Raw genomic sequence first — 27,167 nt, forward strand, 5'->3', positions numbered from 1 at the left:
CTGTGCTTTGCTGACTATAGACATACCCATAGGGTGCATAACTTTTAATTAAATGTTCTTCATTGTCATTGTTGTTATTTATAAATCTATATTGCATTTCCATTTCCATATTTATAAATTGGACTCCTGAGCTATATTTAAATTTCCTTGAGAACTCGGTCTGGGCTGTAGCTATTCACCATTCCAGTTTGTGGGCTTCTGGAAGAAGCCTAAGGTTACCTTGTGTCATAGAGTAAAGATTTGTCTGGATTGTTGCTGGGTTTGAATGCAGCACATGCTGTATAAGTAATTGTGCCAGTGACTGCATATTTGTATGTCTTTCAAAAGACAAGTTTAGTATTTGCAAGTAAAATATAAGTAACACGATGCATCTTTCAGCTCCCCAGTCCCCGTATCCAAAATGAATCTGCTTACGTTGTCTTTTATGTCCAGACTAACAGCTAACTGTCTTAGTGTAGATTCTGGACAATAATCATAATAATAAAAAAATTTTTAAAAAAGCTTAGAAAAAATAAGCTAAACGTTTTCACCAAATCTGTCCAAGATAACCACCTTCAACTCAGTCTGTGGTTTTTCATGTGGGTGGTTTTTTGTTGTTTGTTTGTGGGTGGGTTTTTTTGTTGTTGTTGGTTTTGTTTTGGTTTGTGGGTCATGTTCCAACACAACCTCCCCACCCTCCCTAAGCACTATATGCAATCATGCCTCAGGCAGACTGAGGAAAGCTCTTCTTTTGATAGCCGCTGAATGATACACAATTTCCAGCCTTCACATCTGAACAAACATCCTTCAGGAAAACCATTACGTGGATTGTGCTAACAGTCTCTTTGATCATGAGCACTGTTTGCCACAAGCAATTATTGAATAAATATAGCCATGCGTGGATGTTACACTGTGCCCCTTCCTTTGAATTGGTTGGAATTGGACGGAGCAATTTTCTGCAAGTACCAGCGTAGTTAAGTGTTTCTTGTTTCTTTAATTCATTGATATATGCTTTTTTTGCCAAGGACTGAATTCAATACAACGTTCGTAAGTTTGCTTATTTCTAAGCATACATAAGTCCGTATTCCTATTTAGCAAAGCTTATCAGTGTGTGCTTAATGTAAACTGAAAATCAAAGCTGTGGGAAAGCTTTGCTGAAAAGTTGCAGGAAATACCACTTGAAACTACACATGCATAGAATTTTGCTAAATTAGAACAGATCTGATGTAATTTATAAATAGTTGAGCATAAATATTGAAAAATTGCTGCATAAAAGGGATCTTGTGTTATTAGAACCTTTTTTTCCTCCTTTCTAAATCAAAAAAGCTGCTGGGGACTGTACACTGCCTTCAGTGTTAGAAGGTGACACTTCATTTTTATTCTTTTTGTGGTTTACGAGTCAAGAATACCAACTATAGGCCTGTTATCCTTTTACTTTTATTTTTCTAGTTTTTGGGATTAAGTCATTGGATTTGGGGGGGAGGTGTTGGTTATTTTAAGAATTTTTGGAGCAATGGTTGGAAGATGTAAGGGTTAGCATTTTTAAATGTTTTCTGCATGCAGTCTCTGCATCTTGAAATTGCCTTCTCATCTCTGAGCTTAACTTCGTGAGCAGTTCCAACTACGCTTTGTTCTCATTTAAGAAAGATCGTGGAATAGATCTGGATTTACCTTTTAAAATTCTTACTTACAAAGTACAGATGTAGGTATTCTTACATCCAGGGACACTCCTGTTTTCTTAATTCCCAAATCTTTAAACACCTATCAAAAGATGTCAAGGAGCTAGGGAAAAAAAAAAAATATCTGGAAGAACCCAGAAATTTTCAACAGTTGCTTTCCATTTGATGAAAAAAAAGAAAGTATTTCAAAATATAGATAATTTTCTATGTCAGGGTCTAGAAAATATAATTATTAAGGAGTTTAGCTTTCATTTAAATGCCAATAATTAGCACAAATTGTGCTTCTCTTGAAATGGGTCTGTAAGAGACTGAAATTAATTTCGCTCTGATTTTCCTCTGTCACATGGCTAGAATTATGCTCCTAAGATGTTTTAAAATTTCTCTCCTAAGATTAGGTCTGGTACCATCAAAAGCATGAGGTTCTAGAATAACATCCCAACAGGACCGGTGAGGGAAAAGCCAGTTCACTTTCAGATGGGGTGGCATTTTCAAGAGCTAGGAAATGAGGGGACATAAAGTGGCTGACTTGAACTAGCCAGAGACCAGGAAGAGCAGCAGAAAATCCCTTCAGCCCCTGTATCCTCGCTGACCGGGTTAAAGCTGCTGTAGCCCCTTTTTCATTGCACAGAACAGACTTTGCAAATTTAGGTGAGCTCAACACTCTGACTTAATTTCATTAGTTGGTTGGTTGTTTTTTTAAAGACACTTCTGGTTTTATCTGTGAGATCTCACAAGTGGAGAAGTCTAGTTTGAGCTACCATTTGATTAGGAGGTTTAAAGTGGCCAGTAATTTGGTCAGACCTGATTGATGGCTAAAATGACACCTTAAGGAGGTATCAAATGAAGATCCAAGAGTGATGGGCTAAGCAGCACTGAGGATCTGTTGTTTGAGAGATGCCACACTGAAGTTAATATATTGTTTGTTGTGTTTGCAGTTGGATGTGTAGTTCCATTTCATATCCTAAGTTATTAGAAGTGTTTCAGGGTCCTTCGGATGTGGTTGTGTCTCAGTTGAGAACGATGGCGAGAGTCTGCAATAATAACTGTACAAAAATGATTTCAAAATTTTAAGAAGAGCGCAACCATTCCCTTTAAATGTTTGTAATAGTAGTGACCAGGAAATCCTTTCTTCAGCTTTGGATTACAATTTTAATTCTAATGTCCAAAAATGTTCATTCCTGTAGAACAGAGTCTCATAACTTGTTCATTTGAAAGATGTAATTTAAATCTTCCGAGTGCTGCAGTGTACATAGAGGTGATTGGAAGCAGAAAGTGGAATTTCTGTTGTGTGACTTGGTTCTTATTGCTAACATCCTTATATGCACAAGGAAGAGAAATACTGTCATTTGGAAAAGAATTCAAAATATCAAAATATCGCTCGGGGCGGGGGGTGGGTGGTTAGCTTTACACAGATTGCATACTTGACAGTCACAAAAACCTTGAGTGTCTAATCTGTTTGCGCTTGTGTTATATGGATTTCAGCAACTTGGAAAGATTCTACTTTATATTCAACTTCATGAATGCAGTTGACTGAGTAAGATGTCAAGCAGTGGAAGGGCTTCTAATGAGCTTGTTAAACTTAAGCATACAGGAGAGTATTCAGATCATTCTGCAATTTACTATACTTCAATTTCAAAGAAGTTAGGAGACCAGTTATGTATCTGGTGTATCGCTGGGTGTTCCTGTATTACCAGGATGGGTATTGTGAGTGGGTCAGAAAATTCGGAGCAGTATTTGGTATGCAAAACAATACCTAGCGCAATTGAATTTGAAGTCACAGTGCTGCAAATTTAGAAACACAGTAGTTAAGGTATTTTCTATAAGGTGAATTTCCCTTATTTGCTTTAATGCTTGGCTTTTTAAATCTTTTAGCTTGTGTTTGCTCCCTCTGTCCTGTGATGTCTGCCTTTTTAATTCCCCTGAATCATGCATTCTTGTATTTTGTAGCTGTTTGTAACTATGGAAATTTTTGCAAGACACACAGCAGATTTCCTCAACAGAGCATTGTTACTCACCTGATTAGTTTGCTGTGAGTCTGCTAACTCACTTTAGACTGATAGCCTTGAATAAAATCCCTTCCCCGTTCACTTCTGACAAACAATTACTATTTCTTCTTGCTGTGTGGATTTTTGCTTCATATTTCCTCCCTCAGACTATTGATGCATGTTTAATAGGAACAAGATTAGTCTTAATACCAAAGGCTGCGGTGATGCACATCAGATCAAAGTCTTGAAATAATGAATGGATGAATATTATTTTGTTCCTAATTAAAACAATTAGTTTTACATGCTGCTTTTCAATGAAAATTTAATGTGTGAGCTCTTGTATCAATTTAATTTCATTATGCCAACATATTTACTACACTAGAGTAGAAGTTGAGTCAGTATTTCCATTATAAGATCCTATTTTACAACTGTAAAATTAGTATTGTACTCTTTAGGGGGTTATAATCTGGCTGTAAAAATTCATTTAGGGCAGAAACTTGGCATGTAAGTTTTCAACAGCATACATCTTGGGGGAAAAAAGAAAATGTAATTTTGGAATACAGTGCATGTGTAGATGGATAAGACTTATGAAGGCAGAGAAAAATGCTAACTTAAACACACACTTTGATTTGCAACCCAATTTCCAAAATGTTTTTTCAAAAAAATACTAAACCGACAACACAGAAAATACTGTTCTTGTGTCACTAATGCTTCAGAGAGACCAGTTCAGAAGAGGTGGGGTGGTGGTGGTGGTGGTGGAGAGGGCAGACAAATACTTCTTAGTTGTATATGATTTGTTCTTCAGTTATACTTCAGTCAGCTAAAAAGCACCTATTTCTTTTTACATTTCTAGTTAACGTCATGTTGAAACATATACATTAAGATTGTAACACAGAACAGTTGATAGAACTTTTCAGTGACGAGGATTTGTAAATCTTTTCAAAAACTGAGGCATAAACTACTGTCTTCTCTCATAATCTTTTATGTAAGAGGGTATTGGAGGCCATCACTTTTCCCATAGTTACGTTTCCTTTTTTATACCACATTTTTGAGCAGGAAATTGGAATTGGAATTTAGAATTTTATTTTGTTTTTAAACTGACCCTCTTATGTAGGCCAGGAGATAATGTCACTCCTTCGGTTTCTCATCAGGCTCTGAATTAAGGTGGTATTTCAACAGAATTTCCGGATTCAGGCAAAGCTATCACTAATTCTTAAAATACTTTTTAAGTATTCATACTTAAATTACTACTTCATAGGATATGAAACAGGTTTGGAAATAAGCCACGTTTTGAAAACTTGTATTAAAAATTAAATGCTAGCACTTGAATGTTTGAGTGCCAGCAGCTTGCAATAACCTTTTAACATCACCACCTCAAGCCGCTGGAGCCGTCCCTTTGGCACGTTTGACAGACACGCAGATGATGCTGAGGGGGCAGTGCCTGGATGGCTTGCTGCTGGTCTTTCTGAGGTGCAGCTCAGGTCAGAACTTCATCCACAGGATTTCCCCGTGCTCTCATCTTCTAGTAGGAAAGGACTAAATCAAAACAGCTGACAGCCACGCTTGTCATGACTTCAGGAGCTTTTATTTCCCCAGACCCAGGTTCTCGACACCTTCACCCCCTTACAAACATCTTGTGTCTGTAAATCTGCCCTTCCCTCCTCCCCCGGGGGTGCTGCCCGCGGCGGTGTGCCCGCCAGCAGCCAGGTGAGCTAGGAGCAGCGGTGGGACAGGCGGGGATGGCCGGTGGATATCGCTGTCTGGGGCTCACGACCCCTGTGTCCTGGGCAGCTGCAGCTTGTACTGACCGAAGAGTCGGAACAGCCAGCAGGTGAGGTGCACTTCAGCTGCCTGAGAGCTTCATGTAGTTTCACATGCTCTGATTTGATTAGCCTTCTTCAAAGTCACAGATTAAAATCTCTCTCATTTCCAAATTCAGAAATAGCTTGTGACATAGGTTAATTTAAATTGCTTTCAGATGCCAAGTGTATCCTTCTCCTTCAAACAAATCCATTCTTTCCTTGAGCTCATGCAAATAATGACTTATTAAGTCTTGCTATGCTACATCACTGTGGTGGCAATCCTTACTTCAGTGTTTTGAAACCCAGACTCGACAGATGTTTCCTGCATGATCTGTTCTTACTCCTGATCCATTATATGAATTACTGAATCATTAGACATGTTTTCAGGATCTTTACTGCATGGAAATTTTCCAGCTTTTCTCACTATTTATATGAATGTTGTTCTCCAGAATACTTCACATCTGACCCCAGTCGTAGTCCATGGTTACAGGATGTATACGCTTTCTCTATGCAACAGCCCTGTAATACTCTGAGCAAACATCTCCTGCCCATAAAGAAAATCAGGAATTCCGCGCTGTTGGCAGCTTCCCCCTAAGGAAAGTGTATGATGTGAGCAGGCACCCATATTCTAGTGACTTCATATGGTGTAGAGTTGCCTCAGCCTTGAAGACTTTAATGGGTTTACTTTACAAGATTTTAAACATCTTTTATTGTAATTCACTTTCCTGTACCTTTTTTCCATCTATTATAAGTGGGGAAGCAAACCTGGAGAGGAGAGTTACCTTCATTAACGTCATACGTGCTGTCATTAGGAGAGTTAGGAATGCAACCACTGTTCCTTTAAAGTAAATGTAAAAGGGAGAGAGGGCAACAACCCACAACCTTCACGTCAAAACTTGCTGTAATGCTCTATGTGTTTCTCTTTACAGGTGACTGTTACAACTATCGGCTACGGGGACAAAGTGCCTCAGACCTGGATAGGAAAGACCATTGCATCTTGTTTTTCAGTATTCGCAATTTCATTTTTTGCACTACCTGCGGTAGGTTATCTCGTGCTTTTGCTGGCAGTTTGGTTTTGCCTCATTATTTGTCAGAGGAAAACTCTGTTATTGATTCTTTGATGTTTCATTTAACCTGATGTTATGGAAGATTTGTATTAAACTCTTACATTGTAATTGAAATATATGTGGCTTGTAGAAGGGAAAAAAGCCTCTATAAGCAGCTAAAAAAAGTAAATACACACTGTTTATTGTATGCAGTGCTAGCTTTGGTATGTGGTTGGGAAAGAGATGTTTAATTCAAAATACCTTTTCTGCCCATCTCAGAAGCGTAAAGGAAACTATTTCTCATGCTAATTACTTCTGGACTCAGTGACTTACTGTTGTTTTGGCTTTTTAAGGCATTCACTCACAGTTTACTCAACTGATTAGGTCCAGGGTGAAGTGCAGAGTTCTCATACACATCCTTCTTCTAGCAAAGCTACTGAAGAGGTGTCGCTGGCAGAGAGGAAACATGGAGCAGCCAGGCGCACTGATGCAGCTCTTTGCCGAATTAGCATCTGTCCGTGGCCAAAGTCCTGTTTTCAAAAGTGACCTAGGGCTGAGCTTTTAAAGCTGTTATGGCACTTAGTTTGCACTGAAAACAGGTTCCCAAGTACTTTCTAACAAGAAACAAGGCACTTGAGTACCACGGGCGAAATAAAAATCAGCAAAACCTGGACTGTGGTTTGAAAACCCAACATGTTCAGTGCCAAGGGTAGCTAAGGGTATTTTTTTCACAAATTTAGCAATACTCCTGAATTGTGCTGTTGGAATATTTGTGGCAGCTGAAGTGTGCTGTTAAAATGTTTATTTTTTCAGGGAGTTTTTCATTTCAGTGACACGAACAGTTGTGTTGGCAGATGTTTGTGTAGTTGTGGCAGGGAAGTGGTGGGGATGTGTACAGGATGGATAGGAAGAATACTTTTATGCCAGTACAGTCATGAAAATTCTTCACAACGTGAAATACTAACTATTAAAACTCCAGTGGCTTTTAAAAATTAGTTGCTTACTGTAAAGGTATATGCAAGCTTTTGCAGAAGAAGGTAATCAAATGTAGACTTTTAGACTCTCCAGCATCAGTTTGCCTTTAAAAGCATATTCTTCCCCCCTCCTCATTCCAATTTCTTTCACATTCATTTCTTGTTTAGAAGAGAGATGTGGTAAATGAAATGATCTGTAAGAAAAATGCCAAAAACTACTATTTTGACTGCAGGATTGTTTAGCTTTTTGCTCGGACTTGAATGCCAGCAAAGATGTTTTATAAATAATTGCATAGCAGCCCCACCTTCACAGCAATGCTTTATGTTTACCTGTCAGATTTTCCCGGTTGGTTGTAGAAATAAAACAACTACAGACACCCCTTTATCTGTGTGATTTTGTTACTGAATTAAGTTGTTCTTGTAAGTTGACCCAAAGGCGAAATGTAGGTTTTGAAGCTCTGGCAGTAAATATTTGATAGGTAGTAAGGATGGTGTGCTGCCTCGTTACCATCTTAAATAAGAGGAGCTGGCTGAGATCACGATCAAAAGTAATTGTTGTGGCTAAACACAACTGGTATGGGTTCTGCATCTAGCAACAAGCCTTCATTTCCCAAATAAGTGATGTTTGAGCATCATTAACTGTTTGATCTTTGCTAAATGAACATAATAGGAAAGGCCTTTCCTGTTCCTTTCAAAACACTTGATGATTAATACAGTTCTTAGAGGTTGAGCCAAGATCCCTGGCTGCCCTGACACCCTGACTACTGCCTGTCGGAAATGAATTATGCTTTTGTTGAGTAGGTGTTGTCATGTAAGCTGATCTATAGAAGATCTCATTTTTATCTGTGTTAACCAATACCTCTGTTAAATATGTCTATAGCTATGCAAATGACTCCGTAAATGACTCGCTCTACATTTACATTTTGGACTTACAGTTATACTGTGTTTGGAGGCTATTCCAGGTTGTATGTCACCCAGTGCCATTGCTTCATGTCCCTTGTCCTGGGAGTGGATTAGATGGCCTTGTATCGAAGTCAGTGAAGTCCTGACCATTTTGTAACATTCCTTTTCTTTGTCCTCCCCTCCCAGCATGGGTTTACATATGGGAATAGGAATTACCATATTCCAGTTAAAAGTTCTTTCTTGTGACCTGAATCATGGCATGCCAAAGCTTTATTTCTCGTAAATATAAAGTCAAGCACATCAGGTTAATATTTTTCCCTATTCTGTCGTTCCCCTGCACAAGTATTTATGAGGCTTTTAGAGGGTATGAAATATCATTTCTGCTTGCTCTTTAGCATTTGAGTCCAGCAGACTTAAATAGGCTTTGGTTCAGGGCATGATAGCAGTCATAGTTTGTTTCAACAAGTAATACTGAGTCTAAAACCTTAACAGTATTAAGTCATTTCCTCTAAATAATTAGTTGGGGTTTATGATGCTGAATAGAAGTTTATTAATACAACATAATTTGGCAAGCTTACGTGTGGTTTTTTTTACACCCCCTTAAAAAAAAAAAAAAGTATATCTGCATTTTCTTTCTTCCCGCAGGGAATTCTTGGTTCAGGCTTTGCCCTAAAGGTACAACAGAAACAAAGACAGAAGCATTTCAACCGTCAGATTCCAGCTGCTGCCTCTCTCATACAGGTACTGAGCTGCATTTTGCATACTATCATTTCTTCCCATTTATAGTTTTATTTCAAAACTCTTGGCAGTATTTCCTCGTCTGATTCCCATTAAAAATTGCATAGGAGTTACAGATACAAGTCTTTTAAATGGTCTTGGAAATCCCACCTGTAATGTAAACTAATGAGCAAAAAAGTTCACTCTCAGATCAGTGCAAACTGTTTAATTCAGCTGGTTTAAAAACTGAAGCCTATCCTGTAGTTATTGGACAATTTACCTGGGGAAAATGTTCCAAAATACTATGCTTGCAGGAGTAAAAAACAGAGAGGAGGCTTCATGTGAAAATCTACTTTTAAAGAACACATTGTTGCTTGTAAAGACAAATGTCAGATATGCTTCATTTTCCTTGGGACAGATAAATTCTTACAATTCTCAGATTTAGGTGAAATAAGTCAGAATATTTAATAGGAAATAATAAGAAAATCTTGTCTGAACTTTCCAGCTCCAGGATAGGGGGCTGGGAACCACTGGGATTCTGCAAAATCAGTCTTTGCGTGTAGGATAACATACAGGCAGAAAAATGTTGATCCCCTCTGTTAAAAATGCAGTTGCAGTTCAGTGTCAGTAACATCAATGAGATTTTATCCTTCAATGGAGCCAGCATTTCACCCTGGAGAAGTATTAATGTTGTTTCATTTTAGGCTTTTCCAGCTTTCCCTCCCTCACTCGGTATCTGCATGTAGCTTTAGAAGCACAGGGATCAAATTTAAAAGAAATCTAAACGTACACCTAAGCCGTATCATTTTTGCGTTCTCATATGACTTATTTCTCTAGCTTCATGAGTGAATGTGGATTTCCAGGTCAGGCTCTTTATGGAAACAGTAGCTAACTGTAAAATTTATGCTTGAAACCAAACAGTCCCAGAGTTAATGTGAAAAAGGTTTAAATTTAGGGCTCTGGTTATAGCCAGAGATTAGCCAAAAATCTTCAGACTTAGTGTGTTTCGTTTGGATTGCATGGTCAGAAAAAGGTAAAGTTTTGTAAAGAATGGATTTTTAGTGTTCCCGCTGATTCTTTTGGGAAATCAGCCCCAACTTATTGGGAAGCCTGAGACTGCATGTCTGGAACGTTGCACTTGGGTCCATCTGAAATGTTAAGGAGGAGTGGAGACTAGACAATGAGTTGCTGGCTCTCTGTTCTTGTAGTAGTAATTATGATTTAGTAATAGTCTTGGACTTCTAAAGGCCCAATTAAGTAAGTGGTCTACAAGTGACTTGCAAAAAGATTATTCTTAAACCAAGAAGTTTATGAAATGAGCAATACTTTTGTCCTGTATACCTTCTTGTTTTCTTCTGGAGTTCAGTTCTTTCTTCCACATCCTATTAACTGTGGTGGGAATTACATGGCAATTGTCTGATCCTTTCCTTTCCAACTGCTAGCTGTTTTCCTCTGTCATTGTGCCGCGGTTTGTTTCTTTCATCTTGTGTTTTCTGGCCTTTCCCACTTTAGATTTGTATGTATATACGTGTCCTTCTCTCATGTAGTGTGAAAGTGAGGATCTGCCTTTTTAATTTGGAGACTAATTATTAATCAGCTGCGATACGTTTACACATTTCAGAGAGAATGCATTCGTGTGTTGTCTGCAGTTGGCCTTGTTTCCAAGCCCTGCTTTTCCTCCCTTTTCTCCTAGAGCACAGTACTTCAATGGTTGGTGGTTGGCAGCAGGGAGGATTGGGTTTGAGTCTTGGTTAACTGTTAACGCTGTTCCCTCATGCTCTCAGTCTTGTATCTTTGCATGAATATGGCCCTGCTGACCACATCACGATAGCTTTTCTTCTGATAGTACTCTTGTAAAGCAGGGAAGAATGACTTTTGTTTTCTGAGTAGGAGCCTGAAACACAAGATGCAATAGGCAAAATGATCTCAGTCAGAGAGGGCAACTGGAGCAGAGCAAGAAATTCAACTCCAACCTTTTGAGTCCAGTCTAGAATTCTCTCTTACCATTTGTTTGTTGCTAATGCAAGAAAAACTTGCACCTGAAAAGATTGATCTTCCTTTCCGGTTTGCCCAGTTCAAACTGTGGTTTCTGTTTACTAAATAAGGATTCCAAACCATGCTGAGTTTGTTTCTAGTGGGGAAATTCAGGAATATTATTAAATAGAGAATGACTAATGTGCTACTTGGAAGTTACTTTGTGGTACAGATAGCTACAAATCTGATTGCATTAATTGTTCTGTTGCTTAAAACACTTGTTCTAGACTGCATGGAGATGCTACGCAGCCGAAAACCCAGACTCCTCTACATGGAAAATATACATTCGAAAACCTGCCAGAAATTACCATTTGCTGTCACCCAGTCCAAAACCAAAGAAATCAGTGATGGTACCAGTATCTAACCTTTCTTATTAAAGTAATATAAAATTTCAAAATTAGACTGAATTTGTTTACTCTCTAGAGACTAATTGTGTTTGTTTTACAGGTTATTACTTGGTTTCAAAGTTTTCATTTCAGTTTTGAGATTTTCAGTATACAAACATTGTAAACTGTAACGTAATTTGTTTCAGTTCACAAGCTTGACTTCTTTAATGAATCTATGGGTTTGGAAAAGAGCAATAATGACTTAACTCAGGCACATCAATCCATAATTTGTTGCTTAGAAAACTATAAGCAAAGGAAAAAAAGAAACTTATTTTTTCCAAAATGGTAACTTTTAATTGTTTTTCTTAAAAAAAGCAACAAAACTGCTGCTTCTCTCAGCTATTGATTTGGTGGCTTTCTAGGCTTCTATGGTGAAGACATCTTGTGCCTACATACAGTAGTAATATTTTCATATCAACTGATGCCATAAGTTAAGAATCTGTTTTAAAAAAACAGCAACAAAACACCTTTGTCAGAATCTTTAGATTCTGTAGTATTTCATCCTCTCTTTTGTAAGAATATTGCACAGTAGCCTCAAGCTGGGAGGAGAGGATGTTGTGCAAACATCTTCCCTGGTATCCCAGGTTCACCTGAGCTCAGTAGCAATATATCCATTTGCTTTTTGCTGAAGGTATGACATTTTGCATCCATAAAATGGTAAAGATACTCTGGAATAGTTTGATTTATATAACTGTCACAGATCTAGCAGATTTTTTTTACTGCAGCCAAGGGATTTGCTAATGATAATACGCAGAATTCAAGTGATTAGTCAATTTTGGCAGAATGGGGGGCAATCTTACTGACAAATGAAAAGTGTAGCATCATGAAAATGTAATGCTGGCACCAGGCACTCTTCTGACTGGTCATTAGGGACTGCCTTATTATTGAAGACGTTACTGAAGAGACAACTAAATGTGCCTTGGTTTGAGTATTTTAATGTATTTGTGGTTTTAGGTCAAAAAGAAGAAATTTAAGTTAGACAAGGACAATGGACCTTCTTCTCCAGATAGGATGTTAACTGTTCCACACATCACTTATGACCATGTGACGGAGGACAGGAAACCTGATTTCAGTTTTGAAGCATATGAAAATTCTGGTAAGAAATTCCATTATAAAAGGCCAGTAACTGTAATGGCTTTTTATTAGTGATTTACACACATGTCTTTTTTAATATCTGTGGAGGAGAGGACGAGGACAGGACAAGCTCCTGTCATTCTAAACAAGAATACTTTGATTTTTGACTTTGGTTGCTGGCTTGTCTGGATGAGATTCAACCATTCCTTTAATGAGCATGCTCCACTGCAGACAAACTCAGATTATTTGTCATTTCTGCTTGCCACAAGAGCTACTGTCTTTGAGGCTAGTGCATGCACTCCCCAATTCTGCAGCTGACTGACTGAAACTACAGGGATTAGCTGTCAGCTTTTCCATGTGCAATTTTCCCAAGATATGTGTTACTACTGTGCTTGTACCTCAACCAAAAAGGATTGACATGTCTTGGCTGCACTGAACGTAGTCTGCTACGTGACACCATCATGTGCTCCTGCCATCTGCTCAGTGGAGTAGGCTGTAAATCAAATTTTGAAAGCAGAAGTACTTAAGATAAATGTGGATCATCTGTATTAACCGCCACTGTACAAAATGGTACAGTATAAGGGAAAAAGAAGAAAGAAAGAACTCTGATAGTCACCTTATAATTAATAGCTTCATTACAGTTGCTTTAGCGGTGATGAACTTCCAAAATAACCGAATTTTCAATGTGGCTTTTTTACAAACGTACTTTTAGTAGACGTTTTTAACGTGTATTGCTCAAAGTTTGGCAGCAAGAATGGCGTTTATTTTTTAAGGTGTTTTATTGATTACAAGTACCTTAAGTACTTATGTTTTTTTCTCCTCAAAAATTTGGCTGACCTGATTAAATGTAATGCCCTTTAAAATAAGATAGCATTGTGGGCTGGCACCAGGCATATTTCAATTAAAGCAGGAAATCTCACCTTCCGTGTATTTTTTGCTGTGCTTCTGTCTTGTCTTGTTCTGTAATATCCACGCTTTTCCACTCTTTCTTGGCCTCTGTTAAGGAATGATTGCAAATTGCATCTGATGGTAGAAATGACACAGCTGTTAAAAGGTGGGCAAGTACTATGGCTAGTCTGTGCCTCAGGCTTTGAGTACAGATAGCTTTCTTCCAAACAATTCAATGAACGAACCGTACAAATGTGTAGATTTGTAAAGTCCCAGCTTTTATCATTAAGTTTCTACGTTGATTAAAGGACAATATGATTTACAGGCAGCTTACTACTGCCCCTTCAAAAATCAGCTCTATAGCTTTCAATAAAAGAATTCTCTCTAATTTCTTCTGACACTTATCTTTTTTCTTTTTTATCTGTGTTCTGCTCTCTCTAAACTGTTACAAGTACACAGGACAAACAGGAATGTTAAAATTGCTTGGTAAGTTGAGGAAAATAATTCTATCTATGGCATGCCAGCTTCTGATAATGTGATGTTTGCAGTGCTTTTCATGTTTGTCTAGTGCCATATAGCTTCTAAGAAATCTTTTGCAGCCAAGGAGATCTAGACAGACAAAAGTGTCCATTCTGACACTTCTAATCACAACTGCACCCACAGTTTCATTACAAAGAGAAAAGTGAGTACTCATCTATGTAAGTAGATGATCTCTGTTTTTTTTCTACTTGAGAAGAATTGCTTGTATATATATATAAATATATAACCATTAGAAAAATATAATCTACTCAAAATAAAGTAAAATTAGTTAAATTATCTGACTATATAGCTGAGAATTGCTTTCTAAACAAATAGATTGGGATGGAAGAAAAATTTCCAGATTTGACCTCCGGTATTGTGCCTTCTGAAGTACATGCATCTGTTCCTATAAAAATGCTCGGTAGATACTTGTGAACAGATGGAGACCCATAAATTAAATTATTTATTTTATCGTTCATCTGGATTCTGTGCTCACTTAAGCAGCCATGTAGTCCTGTGATGTTTCTAATGAGCTTGCTTAGGGACTTTCTTACCAATGGAGTGTTCTCCAAAGGCTCTAGGATTAGAGCTAGGTCTGCTCAGAACGACCTGTGATTTAGTGAGAGGGCTGTAAGCCACCTGTAAGTTGTCTTCTCTGCATCCAGTAAAGACGATAGAGGTTTCTTTTTGGTGATCAAGGGCAAGGATGCTCAGGCTTGGATTAAATTGTCTGAAAATACAAGATCGGTTTCTCCTCTGAACCCACATAGAACACAGGTGCAATTCAGGTGCTAAAATAGCAAAAAAATTTCCTGAATCTCCTGGACTCCCCTGACGGATCCTTGATTTGCCCATCTCCCTGTTTCTGCTTTTCTCCTGTGTTCCAAATGGTGCATCTCTGTTGAGGTTGAGCGTGGTGGAACAAGCTCAGGAGAGCAGCAGGAGCCATGAAGTCACCTGTTTTACACGATCAAGAAATTCCTTCCTCGTGTGGAAATACCAGCAGGGCTTTGCCAGCCACCATGGGTTCAGTTTCTATTCCCTAGCCAGGCCGCGTGAGCTCTGGGGACTGAGAGGTTACCTGACGCTGCTCTCGCGGTGCCTCAAAGAAACAGGAGAGATTGTATTTGTATTGACTGTGGATAAGAGTACCTACACAGCAAACTGAAGCTGCCAAGTCAAAAGCTCAGAAGCAAGAAGTTAGGAAGTACAAGAATAAAGGATGATCATTCCACTTTAATTTGGGCCTCAGGAAGCCCCTAGTCAAGTATTCATATGCTGCTTTCTCGTATTGGGTACATTTGGGGTCTCTCTTCGGGCTGCCCACTCATATTCAAGTCCTGATGCTCCTGGGTCCCCCAGCTGGCTTCCCTGCCAGTACCCTTTTGCAACCAGAGGTTTCACCTCCTTCTCTCCCCTCCTTTCTGCTGGCATCATCAGTTCAGCAAAGACCCAACAGCCGTGGCTGGTACATGCCTAACACGGACAGAACATTTGCAAAATGAGTTGCTTGTGGATTTTTTTAATTCCAATACCTTTATATTTTTGTGAGTTTTTCTCTTTGCATGAAAGTAAGGCAACACTTCTGAAAAATATCACACTGTCCCAGTGTGTGAGTCCACAGGCATTTCTTAATGAAATAGTTATTAAAAGGATAATGCTATTCAAAGGAACTAAACCTAGCATAAATGTTATGTTTTGCTGAGTCTCTTTCTCATCGTGGACGCCTCTTGCTTGCCTGAAACTTTTCCCCAAGAAACCCAGCTTGAGGCAGGCACTTGGTCGCAATGGTAGAAGTGGGCAGCACCACGTGCTTTTTACGGAACGTGCTGGGCAGCCTGGAAGGGGCGGCAGCGCTCGTCTGACATCGCACCGGGAGCAGCTACACCGGCAGCGCTGAGAGCCGGCCCGAGAGGGGGCTGACCCGGATGAGTTCATTGACTTTGGAAAGGGAAACACCTGAGGAAACCCTAAAGGCAGGAAGGAAGGGGCGGACATATATGTTACTTTCCTCAAAAATGGGACTAGCATGTAGGGAGGAATACCTTGCAGCGGGGGACACTGTCATGAAGAAGGGGTTTGAAGAGGCAGCGATGCTTCCATGTCATGGGTTAATATTCTGCTAACATATAATGCACACTCCAAGAGTTTCATACAAACTCTTTTCCACAGTTTTTATTTTTATTCTGTTTTTAAAGATGTCAGTACCTCATACTATATTTTAGGCATGTCTGCATCTCCTTAGCTGCCTGTCTGGAGCCTTTTTCCATTTTTTTTTTTTTCCTTCCCCCCTCTCCTATCTTTATTTTATGTGCATCTTTACTCTGACTCAGATTGTCAACGCTCCTGGCCATCCTTTTCTGCAGACCAGCAGTCTCCCAGCACTCCTTCCTCTCCAGGTAAAGCTCATCATATTTCATTGCTCCATCCCCTTTGTTAATGACCAGATCTTTGCAATGTTCTGTCAGGAGTTGCCTGCTGTGGCACAGAAAATTATAGAGCTGGTTTTTAAAGAAAGCATAGGCATGACAGTAGAATTTGGAGTTTGGAAGTCATTCAGGTTGTAAATCACAAATGTTTAAATAATAATACAAAAAAGACATTTTCTGCAGACCAGAGGTATTTTTCTAAATGCATTAATAAAAAATCAGTTTTTCCATGAAAAATGCTTTAAGTTGTTTTAAATTTTTTGTGTGTGTTTGCAAAAGAGGAAGTGTAAAATATAGCCAAATACTCCTCTACCAGGAAAGCATCTGCATACACATATTATATATACAATTGTTGTGTTGGCAATACAGAAAACCCATCAGTAATTTGTTACTGTGTTTGTGATCCTCAACTCAAAGTTCATGGAATCACAGAACGGTTTGGGTGGGAAGGGACCTTAAAGGTCACCCCGTCCCACCCCCCCGCCATGGGCAGGGACACCTCCCACCTGCCCAGGCTGCTCCCAGCCCCGTCCAGCCTGGCCTTGGATGTTTCCAGAAAGTTCAGAATTTCTGTTTTGAAGCAGGGGTTCTTATACTGCGGGGAGTGTATTTTCTGCTGTTTCAAAGCAGTGCCTGATCAGTGTGATAGCCGTGCCTGTTACCGTGCTTGCTGGTGCTACTCATCAAAAATATGGAAAAGAAAGCTTGGGGACCCCTGAGTTATAGTAAATATCCCTTGCTATACCTGTGTTTCTTTTCACTTATTATCGATTGAGAATGACTTTCTAAATTTTCCTTTGATTTTTTTTTCTCCCCTTTAGCATGCCTATTTAGAAATCTAGTGCCTTTTTTTTTTTTTTTTTTTAATGTACTGTTTTTTTGACACTGCTTTGTGAGAAAGACTCCTCGAAGGTCAAATGGCTATGAATTTATTTTTATAACAAAAAAAATATGCTGTGGCAACGTATGCTCCCTGGTGCTCTGCTTGAGCCTTGTTTCAAGACTTTTTTGTTTTTGTGGCAGAGCCTTGCTCTCGTCTTGGTCCCTTCTCTCTGCTGCAGGCAAGCCGGCAGCATGGCAGCGTTTGGAGCTGATCCTTCTTCAGGCTGGAAGCAGCAACGTAGATTTAAGAATGAGAGCATAAAAAGCAGAGGGCTGCACTGGTCACCAGAACAAACCGATCTTGGTTATGATCTTAGAAAATTTTTCAATAAAAAGGAGGGAGGGAGAGCCTGTGTTTGTCTCCTATTAAGCAGCTCTCCGTCGCTGTGCTCTCGGGCAGCAGCTCTCTCAAATGGGCTGAGGGAGGGTCCTGATTTCTTGTTCCTTTTTCATTGTGCCACTCCTTCCCCCTCCCATGAAACTGAGAAGCAGTAGCTGTGAACGGCACAAAACCCACCCTTCTGTCCTCTGTGTTGTATCTCACAAGCACAGTCCAGTGAGTGTTCAGCAAGCACCTGACGTGGGTTTAGGTTCAGCAGTTTTATTGCTTGTCGCCTGGAAAACTGAAAAGGCTGTGAGTCCTTCTCCGCTAGGAACTGGGGAAGTTTCATTTCCATCTTGTAGAAATGAAAACAGCAAAAATTCATTTAGTGAAAGCCAAAAGGTGTCTGTTTTAAAGACATTTTGCTGCATATCTGAATATTGAGTTATTTTGCTTTTTTCACAGCCACTATCTTGGATGATGGCTACAGCAAAGTAATTAAATAACACGATACTAAAACCAAAAATAGGAAGGTAACATTTGCTAAAACTTACTATAGAATTTTAATTTTTAAGTGCTGCAAGTAGCAGCTACTTTTAATAATTTTATTTCCTAGCAGTTGTAAGTGTGTGGATTTTTTGGTTTTGTTTTTAATTGTGGTTTCAGAGGGTCTTCCTCTCCTATTGCAGTTTCTGGAGACCAGACTTTCCCATTATAATTTTGAATGGCCATGTGCCTGATGATGTAATGTTTTCCCTTCTGATTATTTGCAAAAGTTCAAATCCATTTCTGCCATATGAAGATATCTGCTTACTTGAGTAAAATGATTGCATTTAAAACAAAAAAAATGTTTCCTGATATCCCCACTTCTATTCTTATTAAATTCAGCTACATATAAGTTAGTTATTTCTGCTGTATTTCTTTAGCTTTCATGTTGCATTTTGGCAGGATGTGATTTACAGTTATATTATAAAGTATTTTAGTTAATACAGTAGAGACGTCATAAATTACGACGTTACAATTATTTTATTGAATGATCCAGCCAGGTGCACAGATGAAGATTTCTATGGAGTTGTCACAATATTCCTATGATTTCTACTGAATTTTCCTTATTTTTATTCTCTATAAAATCAATTTACAGTCATGTATAAATACAATAGTAGTTGTATTTATATGCAAATTGTGTGGCTTCTTTAACAAATGTTAGGGACACAATGGGAAAAGCACACAGGGTTCTTAATGTTAGAGTCTGGCAGAATTTACGACTCTCAGTTTAAAAACGAACTCCGTAATACTCTGCCTAATTTCTTGGATGCGTGGAAGTGTTGGTATACAAGTAACTGATACTAAAAACTTTTAATACCTGAAGTTTTGTGAAATGGCCTTCCCACTAAGGGCCCCAACTTGGGTGGACTGAACACCTTGCCACCTGTCCCATGGCAGGGCTTGGAGATGAGGCATCCCAGTGTCCAGGTGTGAGAGGGACTGGGAACCAGTAGACCGGCTCAGACAGTGCGGGACAGGAGCTGACTGCTCACCATGAAAGTGCCTAGGCTCCTTTGTCGGTCTAGGCCTGGCTTCTTGATCTTACTCACAGTAATTACATCGCAGAAACTGCTATTATAAACTAAAATACTTAAGTAGGGATGATATGAAAAGGAACTGATCTCATCATTGCATACAGCACGCAGGCACTGTTGCTGTACAGCAGTGGTTTGAAGCTGCCTGTGATACAGATACTTTACGTTTTAGTGCATGAGTATGAACAAAACAAAACAAAAAGAAAACAATATTAGTTTTAAGTCTTCAGCAGAAGTTGAAATACTTTGGGCAGAAGAAGAGTTACAGCTTTACTTCTCATAAACTCTGCAGTATATCCAACATTTTGTAGTAACTTCTGTTTTCAATATTCTGTTCAGATGTACAGTATTTCAGGGATCCAAATGAGTGGTAGAACTTTCTTGAAAAAGCCGGCTGCTATTGCTTTAACTGTTATCTGCATGTTTCCTCGCAGTGAAAAAAAGCCCAGCGTTTTTAGAGGTGAGCACAGGACCCTTCATCAGGACCAGCAGCTTTGCCGATGAGCTTGACCTGGAGGGTGAGACTCTGTTGACCCCAATAACTCACATCTCACAGTAAGTCACGGCTCTTGAATTGTGCCTTAGTTGACTTAGACAAGAGAAGCCGATTCAGGTGGGAGGAGCTGAAATACGGGGCTGATAGGGCTATCTCAGATATTCGCATCAAACTCCTTTTACCTTGAAGCTAGTATACACCGTTCTGAGTGTCAGTAAACCTTCACGTTCACCTACAGAAAGTTCACTTAGCTTGTGACACAAGGCTTCGGTTTGTAGCTAATGTCTCTGTGCAGCTGGTGGTTGACAGCCTCAAGGTTTTCACGTGGAGACAATGTGTGGAAATACTTGCCCGTTGAAAATTATGTTGCTCTCTCCAACATTTTCCAGTGGAGTAGCTGTAAAGTGCAAATTTTTAAATACTGCTTATATGAAATACCAGCCTTTCCATTTCAGCAGCACCTTCTCTGACAGTCAAGTGATGATCTGCATTGGAATAAAAGATCTGTTTTGATCTCTATTACTACTCTGTGGTATATAAAAATGATCTGAAATAGACCTGTATTTTTTGTTTTGTTGGGGTTTTTGCTTTTAGAGAAGATTTTCTCACATCTCTTATGCTAAGATGTTGTCTCCGGGTTCTCAGATTATTCTAAAAATCCGAGAATTGCAAAAGGTTTTTATTCTAGTGTCTTTAAAAAAATAAAAAAAAATATTCTGTCATTGTTTAATTCAAACTCCTAACAAATGCTTATTATTTACCATAGTAAATGTGTGACAGTATGTCCTCTAGCAGAGGAATGAGACAATTTTTCCCCCTCCTATTCCTAGAAATTTGAGGATTTCTGCAGTGAAACCACAGATGAAAATTCTTGGCATACTTGTATTTCTGAGGTACAAAACATGCAGAAATGCCTGCTGCCAATTTTCAGGGCTTCTTCCTACATGGTATAAATAGCAGAAAGGCAGGAATGTACCTTTTTATAGCCACTTCAGAAGGGCATTTAAAAAAAAAATAGATTTGGGGGGAGTCTTCCCTGCCCCCAAACAAAAGGACTTGCATTTTCAGCTGAATCACCTAAACGTACATATATTTGTAGGCAGAGGATTTAGAATGGTTATATTCTGGAAGGTTTCTTAGTGGTACAAGCAGGAGGAGGAAGTCATAAATTTCTTCAAGCTTTAGACAAGAATAACAGAGCAGCAAAACCAGATCTAGAAGTTTCCTGTGTAGCTTTTTTTTAAACTTTAATTTACCACAATGTTGCGGGCTTTCTTTAAGTGAAATAAGCTTTGCTGCTAGGAGTTATCATAATCCTTTTTGGATTTGGGAATGATTAAGTTATTTCTCATTGTGACCTTCATTGACACATTTCAAATAATAAGATGCTCCATCACTTTTAAGTCCAACTTGTGTAGCAGATGAGATTTGGGTTTTTTCTATGAGGATATAGGTAATACGTACCAGCTGAAGAACATTACCAAATTAACACTCTAGTCTGCTAGTAACTTAGATATTTCTCCTTTACTTCCTTAATTTTGGGTTGTAACCTTTGTTGAAATCTCCCCAGATTGCTCTAGGTCACGAGTGATGGGATGATAGAAAATGTGTCCCCATATACAGCTCGAATTGAGTCTCTGTTAAGGTGGGAGAAGGTGGAAGTCACTTCTTTTAAGACTTTGGATTTAGATGCAAAACTGGATAAAATATTAATTGAAATGTCTCTTTGATGCATGAGTTCCCAAATGCTGCAGAGCCTGAGAATTGTTCACTTAGAAGTGTATTTATTTTGTACGCAGTTTATTAAAAGGGCTGAAACCCTACCAGATCAGCCTACGGATATAAGGGTTGGGCAAAAAGTTCGTGAAAACCCTGCATTTTGTACTGTCAGATGGAGCATTGACATTCAGGTAACAGATATTCCCAAATATTTTGAAATGAAAAATATTCTAACATTTGTTTTACTGTTGAGCTGTGCGTTCTGCTCGCATTTGAGGCGGTTGCAGAGCAAGTTGCCGTGCACGGGTTACCTGTGCTGCCAGACGCTGCCGAGCAGTCAATTACCATGAATTATTCAGGCAAATACTGCTTTTTCATTGTTCATTTCAAAGTCCAAGGGAACAAATATTTATGAGCTGGCTACACATGTTAGTAGTAGGACCTGCGTGTTAGACGTGGGCATAGAATTAAGGATCAGATTTAGAACTGTGCGACAGTTACACCTCTGTGTGCGAAGACTCGTACTAGTTTTCTGTATAAGAAAAGTGGTTAGTCATTTCAGGTCTGTGTCTCTGTGCAGTTTAATTCAGGCTCGAAAGCTCTGCTGTGCCTGAGAGAATCTAGGGTGAAGTATTTTGTTCTGATGTGCCCAGTTGTGGAGCATTTTATTTCCTTAAAGCCATCATATATACAGTATAACCGCTGCAGATTGGTTGATAAGGAAATAAGCAACCATATGTAAGTCAGCACCAGCTATGAAACGATGTTAGTATGGAAAAGTCAAATTAAGTGCAAATATCTCTAGTTTCAGGTCTTAAAAGCAATTCATGCTCTGTCACAGGAACAGAAGCATGAAGACTGATTCAGAAGTGGAAGCATAACAAGAACCACTTTATCTGAGAATCCTTGGGTGTGGGATTCATGGAACCTTTTCCTGGTCGGTTCCGATCGCAACATATGAATTAGCTTATCCTTAAACCACAGAAAGGTGACTCCAGAGTAAACATTAATTTTTGATTGGGTTACAAATTTGTAAGTAAATACTACACAGTTTACTGGAGATACGCAACTGGAAGTGCCTTCTGCCTGACAACATGAAAAAATATTTCCTTTTGACAGGTAGTGTAAATCTGGCAGAAGTGTGGGGTACCTACTGTGTTACTGACAGGCAAATGCTTGGCATCGTTGTGGCTTAAGAAAAAGAAGTTTGTTTCCTCGCTTGCTTGAAAGAGGGGAAAGGTCATGGAAAGAAAATGCCATCTTTCAGCCCTCCCGACAAAGGGCTTTAGGCTTCTAGGCCTGAAGTCCCTCTAAACTGAATTTCAGTGCTCTGCTTGTTTGTGCAGAAATTATTCTGGTTTTGTAAATGTAGGTGCATATTCTCACTGTATTTAATAGACTGGTTTTGTGACTAATAATAAAAACGCAGCTGTGTGGTTTTTTTGCAGGATATACTTCTGGCTGTATTTTAAATCTGTTTTGAAATCAGTATTGTACTAAATGTAGCCCTATTTCTGTGGAATTCAAAGTGGGAAATCTTTCATGTGAAAAGATTACTGTACCAGTTAATCATTTTCACTACCACTTTGAGGAAACAATAAAATAACAGAAACACCTTAAGACCTGATATTCAAACAGGAAGGTGATTTAAATTTCATAGAAAAAACAGAATTGCAGCAGAGCCATGCGGAAATAGAGAATAAGACAGGAGCACATGGAAGAGTGACTGCACTTTTCCTTCTGTGTGAGAAGTCTTATAAGCAGAAGATGCAGATTCAAGCAGAGCAATCTGTGTAATTAGCTGTTATGGATCCCACCTATAGAATGAACTGTAGCGGTTTGAAGAATGCAGTACACCGTGTGTTGTCTTGAGATAAGACTTGGCTCTTCAATGGTTTGTTTAATGATTGTTGTGGTCTGTTCTGTTGTAAAAGTGAAATAGGAAACTAGGCTGCAGCAATACCACACCTCTCCTTTGGACTTCTCAGTGTTTCCCTTCTCTAATCAGTGCATTCCCATACTGTCTCCTGTCCCCTGTTTCACTTCGTTGGGTCTTTTCTTCTGTTTGCATTTTAAAGCAGTGGAAAAATCGACGCTACTTGTAGCTGAGCCTCAGCTACCAAGAAGTTCTTGCCCTGTTATAATTGTATAATCTCATCACCTTTTCAACTTTACATTTGGCATTAGCTGAAGCAGCAAAACAAGTTGACTGAGCTAAGCATACCAGTGGGAGGGAGAGGGAGAAGTGGGTGGAATTGAGCTGAAAAAAGGAGTGAAGAAAATCACGAAGAACTCTAATACATCTTTATGTAAATATTTCTCAGCTCTTTAAAGAAGTTTAAAAAGAGCTCTGCATTCTCTGTGAAACTTTCAGAAATGCTGCTGAATCAAAAATAAGCTTGTGCCTGTTATTTCTATCGTTTCTTCTTCTTGGGATTCAGCAGCTCATTAGACAGTTATTTGTTTAATCAGTTCTGGTGTATAAATGTTGGGTATTTCTGCCTCTTAATGAGAGAATTTTTTTATGGAAATACCGTCTCTGAATGTGTTGTAAACCTACTGCAGAATTGAAACATAAATCAAAGATCTTCTCTGGATACTGCATTTAAGCTCTTTTTACATACATATAGTAGCTTGATTTTTCACAAAGTTCAAAGAAACCGAAGATCCCTCTTGAACAAGTCATGCCTAGTGCTATTGCCTTGAGTATCATACCAAATGAGTACTCACTGTCATAAGACTGTGTGAACCAATATACTCTTTAAGTATGGAAATTGCTGGCAAAATTCTTGATCTTTAAATTGTGAGTATGGTATTACTTCCACCTTTCTGTCTATTTTTTTTCTGAAAGTATTACCGTGGATCCAGCTGACTTCAGGGAATGTATTTCTTGCTGCAAGCAGTTGCTAACCTTGCACATTTGTGTTCCTGTTACTGTCTGTATGGTCAAAATAACAATAATTCTTGATGGTTTAGTGACTCTTCCCCACATGTTTCATGTACGTCTTTGTCAGGGTGATGAAAATACATTTCATTAGTTAAGGACCGGTTTATTAGTATACATCTCAAATAATTTTTCAGTGGAGGCTTTCTTGCAATGGCATACTGCTGTGATCTTTGATTTAATACCATAGGTTTACACTAAAACTAAAAGAAGCATTAGATTAAAAGCAAAAAGCACTTTATTTTTGTTGTGAAGTGTATTTCCATCCTGAAAAAAAATCTGTATCATGACATCAGCTTTGTCTTCTGTCCTGTCTCTGTCAGCGTCTCAGGTGTGGCAGAGAGCCTTTTAGGCATTACATTAGGAGTCAATGGGGGGCTCCAATGGGGGAGGTGTTCTTAAAAATAAACCTTTCCTTACTGAACAGCAGGAGAGATGGAATAATTAAGCAAAGAGACTTAGTGGGTTTTAATAATTTCCAGATTAAGCGGAAATGATAACAGATGGATCTTTCTGAATGATTGAAATGAATGCTTTTGAACACTTTGAAATGTAATTGAAATAATTAAAATAAAGTATGCTGATAAACGGCGAGTGCAGTGTCCATGGTGCTGCAGTTACCACTGGCTTTTCTTGGAAACAGTATTTTCTTTCTCTTTCTTTAAGATTTTAAAGTGTTCTGTGTTTTAATTACCAGCATATAATCTTTTGGCGTGAGATATAACTGCATTGCCTAGAACAAACAGTGCTGAATGTGTTTTATAACTGTCTCCTTTCTGTTGGATTATCAGTGAGTGGAATCCTTATTTGCTTTGATTTGCTAGCTGATATTGTAAAAGATTCCTGCTTTTATCTTCCTCTTCTGTACCAAAATGGCCCTCTGAAGTCTGAGCAAATATTTCTTTTTCACTCTTGAGTGGCCAGATGTAACGGCTGACTTCTGCTGTCACAAGAATTCTTCTCTGAAACACCGCTAACAATATTTAAACCATGACATGCATAGGGTCCGTTTTATCATTAATGACAGGGCATGTTAGAAGAATAGCAGCTATAGCAACAGTATGTAAGAACATGCTTGAGTTAAGACCAGAGCTTAATGCTCAAACCTCGCTGGTTACTGTTAAGTGCTGTTATTTCAGTCAGTTACTTAATGTGCAACAGGAAAGTCTTCCGTACTTGCTGTACGCTGGGCAGCATCCCCTTTTCCTTCGGCATGTTTCAGTTTGTCATCAAACTCCCTTAGGAATGCTGCTCACAATCTCTGCTGATTTAATAGTTTGCTAAAAAAAGGGGAGGACTATTTCCCAGAGTTATTCCCGTTGGTATAGAAGAGCATGGTTGTGTCCTGTGCTTGCATTATAAATTGACCATAGAAATCAACCCTAGAACTCTGGCTGTATCAGGACTCTCTTTTTTCTCATCTATTCAGTTGCTTTGAATCCATTTGAAGATTTAATCTGTCCCTAAAGCTGGTTTAATGTGCAATCAGGGAAGTTCCTTTTTCAGAAGGGAACTCCAGAATGGTGGTAGTGATTCCAGTGTCGTCATCCCACTCTGGTCTCTCGCTGAAAGTTGCATGGGAGGGATAAAGATCTGTGGCAATCCAGCCCTAAATATGGCTGGACCCTGAAGCAGGCAGTGACCCAGCGCAGTATAGTCATCAACAAGGACTCAAAGCATCTCTGATTTCAGTTAAGAAATTACCAGTTTGCTAGGTAGTCCCAGTTTTAGGGGGCTGCAAAGCTTGTCTGCAGCTGAAGACCTCAGTGGTTGTAGGAGAGCGGGACGTAAGCACACTTCCTCTTAAATGTTGAAAGGCAAATGAGTACTTTAGGGTGTTCATCATATTTTATAAGGACTTTATTTCTGGCTTGTGGGTATTGATACCAGCTGGAAGCACTGCCAAAATAGCTGTGGCATTCCCACTGTAGCAGTGAGCAACGGTACCAGTGTCATGCCTGCTCATGTGCAGCTGCCCAGACTCCAAGTCACTGTAAAACCTTCCCTGCACCTGGAGCACTGTAGCACTGTGGTGCTGAGGCAAATCTGATACCTTCTTTCCAGCTGCTATTGCATCCGTCTGTACAGATCTAGTCTGTCAGGCTACACCTAGACTGGAAGCTGTTTGAGTTGGGAGCTGTTATTGTCCTCTGTGTGTGTAATATCAAATAGGTGGGATCCCAGCACACAAACCGTTTCTGCGTTGTGCATCCCGTGCCTGCTACAGAATTGGGTAAAGTTGACTGACTGTGTTTTCCATGATAGAGGCAGTTATTTATAATCTTTGGTTTTGTAGATGGATTACCTGAGATGTGCCGAGGACTTGGGCAGACCTTCATGGTGTCTTATTTCACCCTCAACACCAGCAACTGAGCTGCTTCTGACTGCAAAAAGTGATGTGGCTAACAGCTGTCCCATGTGCTTACTTGTTTCTTTTATCTTTAGGGAGAAGTTCTTGTGTACTGTGGTGGGTGGTTGCTTTTTTCATAGATTAGAGTGTGTAGTTTACATCTATAGATCTGAAGACCAGAAGGGATAATTAGATCATCTCCTTTGATCTTGTAAAAGACAGGCTGTAGCGCTCCATTGAGTTGAATGGAGCACTGCTGTGCTGTGTTCTTAATGTTAGCAAAAACACGATAAAAGAATTGTATTTCACAAATTAGAGAATGAAAGATGAAAAATTCAGGCAGGAACCTAGGGTCTGCAATTTCATCTCCTTTTATTTTAACTTTCTAGCTATTTACTTATTGGAGAGGGAAGTGCTATCCTATATTGGTGCTGCTATTTGCCGGAAGGTACTGCTGGG

The 27,167-nt window shown here is 39.1% G+C and overlaps 1 protein-coding gene across 2 annotated transcripts in view; it reads left to right on the forward strand.

Moving 5' to 3' along the window:
* The window catches only part of KCNQ1 (potassium voltage-gated channel subfamily Q member 1), a 362,802-nt gene that overhangs the window by 96,877 nt on the left and 238,758 nt on the right, over nucleotides 1–27,167 (forward strand). Inside the window, exons 7-13 of one of the 2 annotated variants that reach the window (XM_027805339.2) lie at nucleotides 6,375–6,485; nucleotides 9,014–9,109; nucleotides 11,347–11,469; nucleotides 12,460–12,601; nucleotides 13,927–13,953; nucleotides 16,320–16,385; nucleotides 19,634–19,754. In XM_027805339.2, the coding sequence (XP_027661140.2) occupies nucleotides 6,375–6,485; nucleotides 9,014–9,109; nucleotides 11,347–11,469; nucleotides 12,460–12,601; nucleotides 13,927–13,953; nucleotides 16,320–16,385; nucleotides 19,634–19,754 (686 nt within the window). The remainder of the gene's footprint in view (nucleotides 1–6,374; nucleotides 6,486–9,013; nucleotides 9,110–11,346; nucleotides 11,470–12,459; nucleotides 12,602–13,926; nucleotides 13,954–16,319; nucleotides 16,386–19,633; nucleotides 19,755–27,167) is intronic. The other variant, XM_055722543.1, reaches the window with a different exon arrangement.

Source organism: Falco cherrug, chromosome 10 (assembly GCF_023634085.1).
Source record: "Falco cherrug isolate bFalChe1 chromosome 10, bFalChe1.pri, whole genome shotgun sequence".
NCBI lineage: Eukaryota > Metazoa > Chordata > Aves > Falconiformes > Falconidae > Falco > Falco cherrug.